Source organism: Struthio camelus, chromosome 12 (assembly GCF_040807025.1).
Source record: "Struthio camelus isolate bStrCam1 chromosome 12, bStrCam1.hap1, whole genome shotgun sequence".
Lineage (NCBI taxonomy): Eukaryota > Metazoa > Chordata > Aves > Struthioniformes > Struthionidae > Struthio > Struthio camelus.
Genome location: NC_090953.1, coordinates 20,582,761 through 20,596,936, shown reverse-complemented (window position 1 = coordinate 20,596,936; position 14,176 = coordinate 20,582,761). Strand labels below are relative to the sequence as shown.

At 36.8% G+C, this 14,176-nt stretch overlaps 1 protein-coding gene across 5 annotated transcripts in view; it reads left to right on the top strand.

Annotated features, from left to right (window-relative positions):
* Window positions 1-14,176, top strand: part of VPS13C (vacuolar protein sorting 13 homolog C) — a 100,388-nt gene that overhangs the window by 14,733 nt on the left and 71,479 nt on the right. For 4 of the 5 annotated variants that reach the window (XM_068958197.1, XM_068958199.1, XM_068958198.1 and 1 more), the window contains 10 exons: window positions 40-99; window positions 814-894; window positions 6,320-6,377; window positions 6,696-6,823; window positions 7,721-7,827; window positions 8,516-8,687; window positions 9,646-9,708; window positions 10,876-11,011; window positions 11,609-11,703; window positions 13,537-13,679. In XM_068958197.1, the coding sequence (XP_068814298.1) occupies window positions 40-99; window positions 814-894; window positions 6,320-6,377; window positions 6,696-6,823; window positions 7,721-7,827; window positions 8,516-8,687; window positions 9,646-9,708; window positions 10,876-11,011; window positions 11,609-11,703; window positions 13,537-13,679 (1,043 nt within the window). Of the gene's footprint in view, window positions 1-39; window positions 100-813; window positions 895-6,319; window positions 6,378-6,695; window positions 6,824-7,720; window positions 7,828-8,515; window positions 8,688-9,645; window positions 9,709-10,875; window positions 11,012-11,608; window positions 11,704-13,536; window positions 13,680-14,176 lie in introns of those variants that run through there. The other variant, XM_068958201.1, reaches the window with a different exon arrangement.

Below are 14,176 nucleotides of genomic sequence, written 5' to 3'. Positions count from 1 at the left end.
AAGATACAAAGAATGATTTATATTACTTCTAACTTTTAGACAACAAATGAGAATTGGACACCTTCTATTCTGAATGAAGCTGCAAAAATAATATACAAGGTAATGTATGTTTTCCCTAACTACTTCAAAAGTGATGTGAGAAGCTGATCTTGGGAGTCTGGAGTTCTAAGTAAAAATTGGAAAAAGCACATTATTTTGCCAATTCTCCTGTCCTTTTTCTTAATTTTGCTTTATATCCAGACAGAAGGGAGAACCAAAATGACTGGTTTTATGCAAGGCATAACTTTCAACTTCGTAGTTTAAAAAATTTGCCCTAAATGCAAACATTGATCCATTCGTTAAATGCATTATGCAGCAAGTCTTAAATTTGCATAGTAACTACAATTTCAAATATTTATATTAAATTGCCATTGCCAGTTCCTGCTCTGGTCTGTGCACCTAACACGTATTTGGGATTCACACTTGCCGAAATGAGTGTTCGAAGATCTAAGAAACGATAGGATTGTTGTAAGAAAGGTTAAAGAATCCTGGCTTCTTTCTCAGGCCAATTTTTTTTTTTTTCTTAATCCAGAGTTGTGTTTAATCAGACTGTGCAGGTGCAAGTACTTGTGTGTTTTCTGAAGTACATTTTTAACTAGTTAATTTTTATTTCAAAAATAGTATTAAAAGATTAAGTTAGTCTCAGTGCTTACGGTAGAATTTTTGTCTAGTTCTCTTTAGTTTGGTTTCCGTTTTCAGAAGTGGAAAGCTAACTTCATAGAATGGATTGAATACTGAGTATGGAATCTGCTGAACGCTTTCTTTTTTTCACAGCTTTTGTGCCTGGACAGCCTCAGTGTTTACTGGAATGTGGAAAGCAAAATGTATTATCATGGCTCCCGTGAACAAATATTGGTAATGTAGAAGGAAATGCATTAGACGGTTGTATGTTCCACAGTTACTGTAGTATTGCCAAGTGCCCTATAGTAATTTTTTGGTTTTTTGTTTCTATGCCCCTTATTTTAGTCAGCTGTATTCTCATACCAGGGTTATATCTTAATCCATTGTACCGTTGACGGCTAATATTTGTTGTTAACTCCATATGTTATTGACTCATTTCTGTTTAGAAATATGCAGAAATGGAGTTTGTGAAATCAGCTCTATTGAATTCATCTTGACTTCTTGCTGCTTACCTGGTACTGTATATTAAAGATGTGAGCTATATGAGTTATTATATAGCTACTGTAATAAAAGAGGGTCACAGCTTTAAATGTGAAAGATAAATCCGGGCTGCTAATGAAAACCTCTTAAAATGAGTTTGGGTGGAACATTGGTAAGGCGCACTATGTGGAAGGATACAGATGAGAAGGAGATATTGTGATGCTAGAAACAGGACCTAGTGAAGCTAACTTGGGTGATGCTGAGACTGGAGAGGAATAGATGATAGTACTCCAGTGCAAAAGATGAGAGGCAGAACGAGGACCATGAGTGTAAATCTGGACAGAGCAAGAGGTAGATATTTTAAAAGGGTAATTATAGGGGAAGAATAAAATAAAATTTAGGTGTATGGGCTTACAGGAGGCTATCTCTAGTTTCTCTAAGTTGTTTATGTTTTGAGTTGCTGTTAGCTGGATGAGTAGTAGAACGTTGCAACTTTTAATACTGTAAGTACATGAAGTACTTGTTTTGTTTTCACTTCATTGCTATGTTATCTCATAACACTTTGATGGAAGAGGAACTCTGGTATGGGGAGCTTTGACATTGTGAATAGGACAGCTATACAGACATCAATTGTGTCTGAGGGCAAACATCCTTTTTTTCTATAGTGGTTGAGGGCTTCTGATTTGCCAAAGCACCATTTCTGTTAAGAACTTTATTTCAAGCGGCTGCTTGATTAACGTGGTTAAAGGAGTTAGCTTACTTTTTAGGTAATGAGAAGCCATTAGTTACTCTGGTGAGCTGTTGGGTGTTACGTTACTGAATATCTTAAATTTCAGAAGGGGTTATGGAAAAGTTGCTTTACCTCACTTGGAATAGTAGACCTCTGATAACTGTTCTTAGTTTGTCTGAATCTCTTTTCATTTTACTGTGGAGAAGGTTAGATGTGCAGTGTTTACTGTCTGTATATCTGCATGCCATTTCTGGTGTGAATAAGTGCTATTTGTGCAAAAATTGATCCATTATTGATGCATTATTATCCATGGTTTATAAGGGTTATGCATGTGTTGTGTGTGTCCTTGTACTTTGTCTTCTAAACCGTAAGGATGGAAGGCTCCAAACGCTGCTCATTTCCTTGTCTTCTGTTGTGCTTATCTTTTACGAGTATCTCTTTTTTTCTTAACAAAATATATACTTACGTGGTTAACCTGGTGGACTTGCTACTGGACTGGGGTGTTGTTTCAAAGCTGTTATATGTTAAAACCAGTCAATTGCTTAATATTCCATGAATCTTATGTGAAACTGGAAACCGAAGCCCTTCTTTTGTTTTTGTTCTGGCTCTCGTTGTAGGGCTTTTTTTATTGCCTCAAGATTGGGGCATAAATTCATTGTATGTTGAAAATAGTATCAATATATTGATTTCTTTTCCAATCATACAATATCTTTTCTTTAGTTGTTTGAAGAGCTAAATCGCCTCAGTGCGCTTCCACTTCTGACTTTTTAGTTTAGCAAAGATATTTATATATTTTAAATAATAGTGAAGTTACTTTAGCTATAGACTCTTCGGGCTTACCCAGAAGTCAGTGGTTATTTGTTCATAATACTGTCAGTTCTTAGTGTCTTAGCTCGTCTGTAGACCGTTTTCTCTTTTTTTTTTTTTTTTCCATTCAGTTTGAAGTGAAATGTAAATGCAAACTGACTTGTGCAGAATACGTGGTTCTTCAATAGAAAGCAGCAAAAGCCTGACTGCTTCAAATATGTCATACCATCACTGTCAGAAAGGTCCTTGGTGAATCAGTCTTTGACATGCCTATGGACAGATGGCTTTATGGGCTTACGTGACACTGTTGGGCAGCTTAGGCCTCAGTTCTTTTTGAGGAGAGTTCAGTTTACTATCAACTAAATAGGCAAAGCTGCAAGCGAAGGTAAAGTGCTGGTGTGTTTTTGTTGCACTTGAATTGTGTGTCAGGAAGTAGTCCATTTTCTAGTCCATCATCGATCAAGATTTTAATGCACGCTTTCTGAAAGAGCTGAGAATCTTGCCCTCTGATTATAAAACTGAGTTTCCCGTTTCCCAAAACTGCTATGTTTCTTCCACATAAATACAGAACAACGTAGCAGACAATGTCCAGTGCTGTGATCACCTATTGAGTCAAAGCAACTTCCCACTTCTGATTTTTCCAGTTCTGGAAACCCGTACCAATTTTGGTCTGTGTACTGGTGTCAGCCTGCATGCCAGCATCATCTCTGTTATTTGATTGTTGCGCATCTTTTGACTGTTCAGTGCAGAATTTCTATCAGTTTAAAAAAAAAATCTGTCATTTATGCTTAGTCTTCTGTGTGTCCTTTGCTCCTGAATCTGGCAACGTTAAGGCCCCGTGCCTAAAGGGAGAAGAGAGGGAGAGTAGGAGTAAGCTCAGAACACACTTGAGAAGAGTTGAAGAAACACGGGGGAAGAACGGAATTCAGCATGGGCAAAAGATCACTTTTGTAAATCCTCTGTTTTACTTCTTAAGTCCTGACTTTCAGGATTTTACAACAAGTATATGGACTAAATGAAGCGTTCAAATAACACATTTTGATTAGTAAGATTTATCATAGTGGCTAATTGGTCTGCCTTATAGTGATAATAAGCTATGTAATCCTTAGCAATCTGTCACTTTCGTACAGCAGTCTTCATGTTTAAATAACATGAGCATATGGCTGTTTGTGAGATTAACTATTACATATTTAATAATCTCATTGAAAGCTAGCTTTTAGTAATATGGATCAGTAGACAGGAAATAAGTTGAAATGCAAATATTTTGATTAGAAAATATACCTTTTCTAAAAAAGCAAGCCAGTTTTTAAATAAGGAACTGGGAAAAGGAGTAGCTTGAAATTTGTAGTTGCGAAATACTTTCCTGGTAAAAACAACCATTAGTATCTTTTCTTCTTTCCATTAAGCAATGTGAACGTAAAACATGTCCCGGGTGTAAGTCAGGCTTTGAAGGGAAACCATAACTGTTTGTCCTAACAATAGTAATTTCTTTCATGAAATATGTTTTAGACAAAATGTTTAAAACAAAAGGTATTCGGGTCAGTTTTGGGTTCTTCCTCGGGCTTGCATGGTGCTACCCTAAGAAATAGAAGTTACTGGGGTTTATTCAGAATTAGTCTTCCACTGCTGATTTGTTTTGATCTTGTTGATACTTAAAACTCACATTCAACTCTTTATAAACCCTTTTCTTTCATCATAACTTATCCTGCCTCCCTGCCCTCCTGGGAAGAAAGAGGCAAAGAAGCTCCCATGTTGATGGGGAGCTGCATGCCCGCAAAGGCTAGTGGCATGACAAGTTAACTTTTTCTTCTAGTTCTTTGCCTTTTTCTTGCAGCTGAGTGCAGGATTTCTTTCTGTGGCTCAGCTCCCTGGTGAAAGAAGCAGGTAGTCTTTTTTTCCTTAGACTTCCCTTGGGAGGGCAGAGAAAGAAGGGGGCTTCATTTCTCTAAACATGGAGGTTGCTTGCAATGGTTTTGATAATAATAGGGTAATCGGGGTCAAACGACTGCCTGATAAAGACCTAAGAATTTTTAGTAGGCAGATATTCAAGGTTTTTGGAAAAGAGGCGCACAAGCTACAGCAGATGAGAGGTCTGAGATGCTTAAACATCTTGATGCTGCTTAGAGGCAAACCAGTTCCCATCTTACTCCTCCTACAGCTCTGCTGCTTTCTCTGTGTTATTTCTTCTTAGCTAGACAGCTCATGGTGGGGGGGGAGGGGGGGTGTCATAAAAGTTCAGTACTATAACAAAGCAGGGAGCAGACTCCACAGTTAGGAAGGATGGGAGTTGGGGGCTGCGTCTTACAGCAGCAAGTTTTCAAATTGTCTCACGTGACTACATCTTTAAGATTAAAATAAACTCTTGTTAGAATTTGGAGTATTTGCACGGAGGAATTGTGGCCCACAGAGTAATTGTGTATGAATTAAGGGACAAAAAGAAATCCAGCATGCCTCAAAAAACCTTAAGTGAATTTCAGACTTTAGTTGAAGCACAGTGTCCTCTATATTCATGAGAGCGAAATATTTTGTTTTAGAGATGGTGTTGGATCAAACTGCTAGTTACGTTTTCACAATAGCTTAAAAGCATGAGTGTTCAGGAAACGTTCTTTTTCATTCCTATTTTTAAGTAACAAGAGTTCCTTTCAGTGAATTTTGTGGGGGAGGGGGAGGCTTCCTAAAATAAGTGTTGAAACTCAACAACTACAGTTCTGTCACATAGAGCTTAGCCTAGAAACCAAACACGGTCTAGCAGTTTGTAGCAGGTTAGAGGGATGCTGAGGCCTATTGGCAAGTAACTATAAATAACCTCATACTCAGCTGCAGTAACTACTACGGTAGTTGTAGGGATTTTTGGATTCCTGTGAACAAGGCTAGGTAAACCTGTTAGCTGAACTGCAGTAATTAAATGTATTAGAGCATAATCTAAAATATAGATGTAATTAAAAAAATCTGCAATGGTCTGTGGGTCATGGTGCGTATCGTTGTTATAAAATGTAACAGGAACAAGCACTTCATTTACCCTTATGTAATAACTAATGTGTATGTATTTCTAAAAGCAGGCCTTCTGCTTTAACTGATTGTGCCATTGCAATTCTGAAACTAGATAAAATACTTCACTATGAATATAGCATTCTGGAAAGACTGCTGAAGAATTATAGCACAGGACAGACCTCGTCTTGAAATAAGACTCTCAATATCTTGAGTTCCTCTCTTAGCTACAGAATACAAGAAGATTCAAGTGTTATAACCATATGCTAAACAACAGGAAAGGCTGAAGGTTCCCTAAGTGTATATTCACATTCTATGAGTTTAAAAACAAAACAGTTTGTCTGTTACATTACATATGTAAATGTGTACATGAACTATATATTTCTAAATCTGCAAGATTATGAGGGAATTTGAAGACTGCACTAAGCTTCTCTTGATATGAAAAGCTTAGATTTTTTTTTTTTAATCTGGAGAAAGCCAATATTAAAACTCTTTACTGTTAAAGTACTTGTGTTGCATTAGATTTCCCATTTAAAAAAAACAAGCACACCTGCAGAGTAAACGTGAATTTGAGTTGATCTACTCAAAGCTTGGAGAGCCATCCACAAGTAATACTCTTCAGCAATTGCTAGTCAGTATTGTATTTCTTTGCAGGATCAACTGAAAAGAGGAATTCCGTGTAGCAGTAACCAGCCTAAAGACTACCAGTATAGTAAGTAAAATAGAAATGAGTGAATATACAGCTGTTGTGAGCACGTTAGCGGACAACAGACTGGTCTGATCACATAGGCGTGACCTAACTAGCTTTATTTTACCAAAGCCTTAACATAATGTAACAGCTTAGAGCTTGTATGCCTTTTGATGGCTGCTGGGCTGACTTCATTTTTGATAAGAGTTGCGTGATGAATTTGTGGGTCTTAAGCATACGGGTTATCCCTATTAAGTGGTTGGTGTAGTTTGTCTCTTCACAGTTCTATCATGTAGCAGAAGAAAGTACTTTGAAATGGCTTCTGAAATTTTTATCTTTAAGTTTTCAGACCAGTATCAGCCTCTGCAAGACTCTACATCAACCCATATGCAGAAGTAGAACTGAAAACTCCCAAGCTTGATTGCAATGTAGAAGTTCAGAGAATTGCTGTTGAGCTCACTAAGCCACAGGTAAGCTGGCTTGATATCTGTCATCACTTATTCTAGGATTTGTGACAAGAGCTGTAGGATTCTTTTGTGTTTGTTTGCTTAAAAACATTGTTCTTTGGGAATTTCTGTTCATATGTGAGTAGACTGTCTAAACTGTGTAGCAGGAGCCACGGGAACAGGCACGTCCTGGTGGTAGATCCTGACACACTGACTCTGTTCTGTTATCTGTGGATTCTCTGGTGAGGTCCCCTGACACATATTCAGCACTTAAAGTAGCATTTTTTTCACATAGCAAATGGAATGATTCTTATGAGTAACCCTTATTCTGCTTTATCTGATAAAACTGTGAGCCAATACTGTAACTGAAGGGATGACAAGATACAAAGGTGGGAATGAATAAACTATATTGACTTTGGCAGCAGAGCCCACTGATGTATCCAGTAGCTCCTTTAGATAGCTCCCCAGCAGTGTTGCAGGTTACTCTGATTATTTATGGTTAGTTTGTTTACATACTTTTTTTTTTTTTTAAAGCTCTTGTTCACATTAAAGTGTAAGCTGTGTTCGTAACAGTACCAGTGGCAGCAACTAATGCAAAAGTTGTTTCAAATTAGGAAAATAAGTTATGAACAGAGGAAGAAAATAAGATCAGTTTCAGAAAGTCTGACACTTGCTGGTGAGCAGACTAACAGAAAATACAAATTGTTTCTGGCCTTCAGGGGAACCTGAAATTCATATCATGGTGTTCTCTGAGATCAGCGAGTATCGTTGGTCTATTTTCTGTGCCGATGGAAGTGCATAGGCCTACGTTTCTATATACTTTGAGGAATACTGAAGACTCTGGTAAATGTATGCATATTTTAAACACTCTGCGTAAGAAAATACGAACTTCTCCTGAGAAACTTGTTTTCATGTCTTTAGTACCTCAGCATGATAGATCTTCTGGAGTCTGTAGATTACATGGTTCGCAATGCACCATACAGAAGATTCAGACCAAATGTATCTCTCCATAACAATGCTAAACAATGGTAAGCTGCATATGTTCATGCATTCTTTGGGAGACACTGGACTCTAGTCTCTTCATTCTGCTTGGTGGTTACTGATTGCACATATCATTATTGCTTTAACAGTGCTTTGCTTAGCTAAGTATAAGCAAGTTTGCAGGAGAGGTCGTATGAAAGAACCAAATGAAAATCAGCATGCAAGGCTGACCTTGCCCCCATAATCTCAAAGCTAAATGCCAGTGTTCCCTCTTGCAGTTAGAAGATAATTTCAGAAAGGGTTTAGAAAAAAAAACCTTATCAAATATATTACGAGGGAAACATGTATGTCAGCTGCAGTTTTAGTTCATTTTTTAGTTCAAGTTTTGAGCTGATAAATTCTGTGGGTTTTTTCAAAATACTTAACTGATGCTGATTATTGAAGTGCTTTAGTTTTAAGGACTGTGTACTTAAAGCTGTTACCGCCCAAATTTACAAACGCACAGTCAATAGAGAGTGTTGATGTGTAGTCCTTCAGTCATTAAATATAACCTATGAGTCCATCTTTCAAAAGCAAATGTTGAAACCATTAAACTTTCTTTATAAGCAAAGCTACTTACATGGCAAGTTGTGAACAAAATATTTGCACATTGATTAACTGCCTCTGTAACTTGATTTTGAGTTGTAATGCACAAAATGAAACGGGAACTTACTCACAAGTGTGGAATTATTGTAGGTGGAAATATGCAGGTAACAGTGTTCTGGAAGTTCATATTAAGAGACATACTCGTATGTGGTCGTGGAGTAACATAAAAAAACATAGGCAGCTTCTGAGGAGTTATAAAAATGTGTACAAGAACAAGCTGACACAGAGTAAACTGTCAGAAGAAACACAGAGGCAAATTCAGGTACGTGGGGTTGCTATAGCAGTATATTTCTTGGTTCGGTAGACATAGTTGATGTTTTACTACTGAATTTTTCCTGTTTTTTATTAGGCCTTTAACCATTGAACATGGCTGTTTTTAAGACAAGAAATCTCTCTTTTTCCTGCAGCATTGGCTTAGGAATTAAAGAGCAGTCTCTTAAGATTTTGTATTAAATGCCAATTTTTTAGTATGTTTTGAGATGGATGAGGATAATAGGTAGCTATATGAATATCTGCGCAGAGTGTAATGGAGTGTTGAGTCCATAAGTATGTGTTTTGGTTAGAGCCATAAACATCAGAAAGAGATGTAGCTTTTCCCTTGTTTAGTTTCTGTAGCTTTTCCCTTGTTTAGCTTCTTTCAGAAGCCTGAACTAACCTTAGTGGTGATAACTTCTGCCTTTCAAAGATAAAGCTGGACTAAGTTAAAATCACTTTAAACATGACACCTGCTAACATTCAAATGATACTGGTGAGATTGTTGCTTCAGAGGAAGTATGTATGCATGTTTTGGGGGCTTTATTGGATAATTCTTTATATACGACAGTAATCATGGTTAGTGGTTTTACTAGTGCACAAGAGCTCTGCGGAAATACAGTTTTAATCTGAAGTTTGGAGTATAAAGCAACCTCTTATGGAAAGAAAGAAAGTAATGGTGAAGTGCTATTTAAGTTACCCTTTTTTGGTTATATATTACTGAGCTTTGCATTTACTGAAGTGGAAAAGTGCTCTATTTTAAAACAGTTGGACTGCTGTGCATCAGGTTTCATCTTCTAGGGAACTTCTGCAGCAGGTATACGCATGAAAGAAAAGAAGCATGTCTAGAAAGAAATTCATGTGGATGTGAAAAGGCTAGTAGAGGAGTTGTAGTGGTGAGCTTTTTTTTCTTTCTTTCTTTTTTAAACGTGCTTCAAAGGCAAATGATTTCACTGTATATTTTATAGGACTTAGAAAGAAAACTTGATGTCTTCAACATAATTTTAGCAAGACAACAAGCACAAGTTGAGGTAAGAAGTAAGTTAATCAGTTCTTTTCAGTAATACAGTAACATTTTAAACAGAATTGTTCTGTCATGATCATATTTTGAAAAACTTGTTGGTGATAAGAGTATGACTGGATGGGGAGGAGAAAAGACAAGTCACCTAACTTTCCAGGACAGGAGTAAACCAATTTCCAAACCAGTTCGGAAACACCTCAGTAGGAACTACGTGTGCGCAAAGTGTTCCTGCTATCCACTTGATACCATTCAGGCCACTGTGTGGGGTGATGATTTAATTTTTTTTTTTTCCTTCTCCTTTCTTCCTTTGACTTCTGTTATTTCAAGACTGGTATGTAACTGTGAGATCAAACATGTGCAGCTGTTCCTATACTACCTACCTTGATATAATCTGGTCCCTTTTTAGAAGACTGGCAATCTAATTGGAAAACCACTCTGAGAAAATCATTAAAAGGCAGATGAAGTTACTAGCTGCATTTGACTTTGGAAATCACTGTTAGCACTGAGTTGTCTGTTATAATGGTATGAAAAGTGCTGTATCTGCAGCTGAGATCAAAAACACCTAGCACGCCGTGAGTAAGCTCAGAATAACCTTCTGAGAGCATGCCACTGGTTAACTGTTTTCCTAGCACTAAAATTAGCCTCTCTATTTGCATTGTGGCATTACTGTTCATGACAATGAAACATAAGTATTTGTCAAGGAAGGCGTCCAGGATTTGTGTGAAATGAAGGTGGAAAAATGATGTTGCTTATTTTTGAGATGTTTCTCGTCAGACTTCCATTTTTAAAATTGAAAGTATGATATGGTTAAAAAGTTCAAAATATACCTAGTGATACAGGATCAGTCTTTAGGCTTGTTACTGTATTAACAAATTGGATTTAAAAAATGCAATTGCTTCATGTTTCCTCTTACATTTGTTCTTTTTGCACATGGTTCTTGCCTTTTTGTAGTCTAAATGGTAGTGAAATGCACAAAATGAAAGAGAGAAGCCATGCAAAATGATGTACTTATTTTCTCCCTCAGCTCCTCTTTTTGCTTCTATCTGGTGTGTAAGCCAAAGCATTCTTAATCTCTGGTATTTCTGTCTTGCAGTTAAATGTCTGTTCAGCATACTACATATATTACTTATGGGAAAACAGTGTATTATTATTCTATATTTTAATGTCTAACTTGTAGATAATAAGAGCAGGACAAAAATTACTTAAGAAGAAAGCCACTGAAGTAGAAAAAAAAAGTGGAGGCTGGTTTGGTGGTTTCTGGGGTAAGAAAGAATCGAGAAAAAAGGAAGATGAAGAATCATCGGTTCCTGAAAGTAGGTTTAAGCCGAAATACGCTAATCTTATGTACATTTTAAGTTTTTATACACAGTGAGAAGCAAGTTAGTATGTTATACGTCCTGCTATACAGGAGGAGAAAGCAAGGGAAAGACAATCCCATGCAATATTGATTCATGTTGTAGTATTAATTAGCATTGATGAATATTGAGTTGACAAATAAGGCATGCTTCTGAAACGGCCATAAGCGTTTCAGAGTCTTTGTGAGGGAAACAAGTGTTGAGGTTATAGCTGTTGTGTAAAAGGAAACAATCAGAATTTTACGATGTTCTGGTAATCTGCTATCAGAACCAGAAATTCTAATAGTACTCCTCAAAGTTATTTTGATTATTAGGAATTTTGGGTCCTCTTGCAGTATAAATGATGTTGATGTGTATGCTACATACTTAACACCATATAAGAAGACCGATTCTATGTACATAAATTTATAATATGGAACTTACGGCAATATGGAGAATCAGAAGATAAGCTTGATGTTTCAGCTGAACTTGAATAAAGTACAGTAGACATGTTAAATGAGAATAAGTTACAGTTACTAATCAAAGTGTAAATGCATGAATTTGTTTATTTTTAAGCTATTGATGAGCTAATGACACCAGAAGAGAAAGCTAAGCTTTTTACTGCTATTGGATATAGTGACAGCTCCCATCACCTTTCCTTACCAAAGCAGGTAGGCAACTTTTATGAGGATGCTAAAAAATTAGTATTTCTAATGCTAATTCGCCTTAAGAAAAGCGATAACTGATAGAATATTTGTCAGTGCAAATCCAGTCTGTGTTGAATGTACAAAGGTGGTTACAAAAAAAAATTTTTCAGAAAACGTGAAGAATGGCTAATGTTTCCTTGGATGCTCTTATGCCTTGTGCACAACCCTATGCCGGAGTGATTTAGAAGTATCAGGAGCTGAAAGATAGAAGATACCTGTTTGCAAACTTAAAAGAGAATAAAAAACTGACTGTAAATGAAAAAAGATTCCGTATTTGGCTTTTCATTGTATCTATTTCCTGCAACGTGTTGTAGTGAAAATTGAATTAGTCTGTATAGTCGTCTTGTTAATTTTTAAATCTAAAAAGTCAGTTTGATTCTGATAGTTGAATAGATGTTTGTATAAAGGTAAGCATTAACACATGATTGTTTCCTGTTTAGTCTAATATTTATAAATTTCGGGGAGGTTTCTGTTCAAAGCATCATGTTATGTTTCTTTGAAACATTTGTTCTAATGATTAGTATATCATTTGAATTAAACAGACTTCTGTTGTAGTACTTGTTTCTACCACAAAAAGGAAGGTATAACTTCAAAAGTACGTTTTTACGTGTCAGATTTTGTTGGATTGTTAGGCAAAGGAATAAAAGATAAACTGTATAGGCATGATATTTTTGGGAGAGCTTATTGAAAGAAAGCTTGGAAGTACACAACTAAGAAAACGCCAAAGGTTAAGGTTTCCCTCAACGTACTCATTTCCTGTGAATGTTGTTACCGTTCTAGTTTTAAATCTTAACGTGACCGGTGACTCTACTTAGAGTTGCTCATCATTTACAGAAGCACTTTTTACATTAGGAGTTTTGTTTTGTTTTGTTTTAAGCAGGATATCATTTCTCCCCTGTCCCCACCTCTCCCATTTTCTTTTTATTTCTTTTATGAAACCTGCCCCTGACCCCACCCCCAAAAAACCCTGCTCCAACCTTATACATTTATGTTAAGTGTAAATCATAATTCTGCTTGTGCATCACAGGAGGAAGCTCAGAATTACTTGAATGGCAGGATCTAGGCCTCTGTGCAGTGATGAGTTTGTGTTCTTGTCAAACTGAAAAGAGCAGAGCAGTAGTGAGCATCTCTTACCAACATAGAAGAGACGTGATCCAAACAGTGTCCAGTACTGTTGCATTTTTCTGCTTATTTCACCCATTCCTTGCTTCCCTGTGTGGAAAAACTTCCTTATTTGGACAAATAGGTGGTTTCATACCTCTCAGTATGGTGAAGAAACGTTCAGGCTCTAAATTCAAATAGGAAGTATTGTTTGATTCTTAAGTTTCTGATTGGCAAGGTCACTGAATGGTATTTGTCTCAGGAAGGCAAAACCCATTCTTGACAAGGTCAGTACCTGACAATTCAACAGCAAGAGCGACAAAGGCATCTATACAATGTCTTCTAAAATATAATTATGTGGTGTGATTATGATGATTTTGAGTTTGCTAGCTCTGCATTGAATATAGCATAGCTACGCTTGCTTTCACAGCTTGAAAAAAAAAAAGCCTATGCCTCCTCACAAGAGATACAGATTAGTTATACTCTGCGTTGTTTGAAATACTGTTTTATGTTACAGAAATGACTGATCGGGGTTGAATGAAGGTAAAGGCTTTATGCTTAGCTTCCCAGGTGGGGATGTATGCATTACCTTTAGCTACTCTAAGTACCACATTTCACAGATAAGTTTAAATTAGAAATTCTGAGAAATTATTGACGTCAAGATAACTAAGCTCAATTTTCTGTCCTTCTCGCTAGTATGTTGCCCATGTTGTGACACTGAAGCTGCTAAGTACATCTCTTACAATTAAAGAAGACAAGAACACGCCAGAAACTCTTAAAGTACAGATAATTGATCTGAGTACCAAAATATCGCAGCGCCCAGGAGCACAAGCCATAAAGTAATTAGCTTGGTATTTTCTTTTTGTAGAAACATCTCTTCTTTTTCCAACTTGATCCCCCCCCCCCCCCCCCCCCCCCGGGCAATGCATTATATTGTATATTGACTTATTAAAATTACAGATATTCTGTATTTTCACTATTTTTGTAAGGAATTTGAAAAGTTGCTGTCCCTTACGTGGTAAATAATGTAGAGAGGAATGAAGAATGTAACGCTATTAGTCTTCATGAACATTAATAAGCTATTTCTTGAATCCAAATGTTGAAGTGCTGAATATTCATTTTGGGAGTTGATATTTAAGCGGTATGAAATGATCTGGCTAGTACACTCTCATAAAGCTGCTGAATGTACTGTTAACTTCCTACAGAAATGACAAATGTGCCCCCCTCTGTGTTGTGGTTAGGAGGTTACTAAGCCCTTCCTATGTTTTAAGATAAGGTCACGCGAGTAGTGTTGAAGAAAAATTATTGCCTTATGCAGTAAGCGAATAAGATTTTT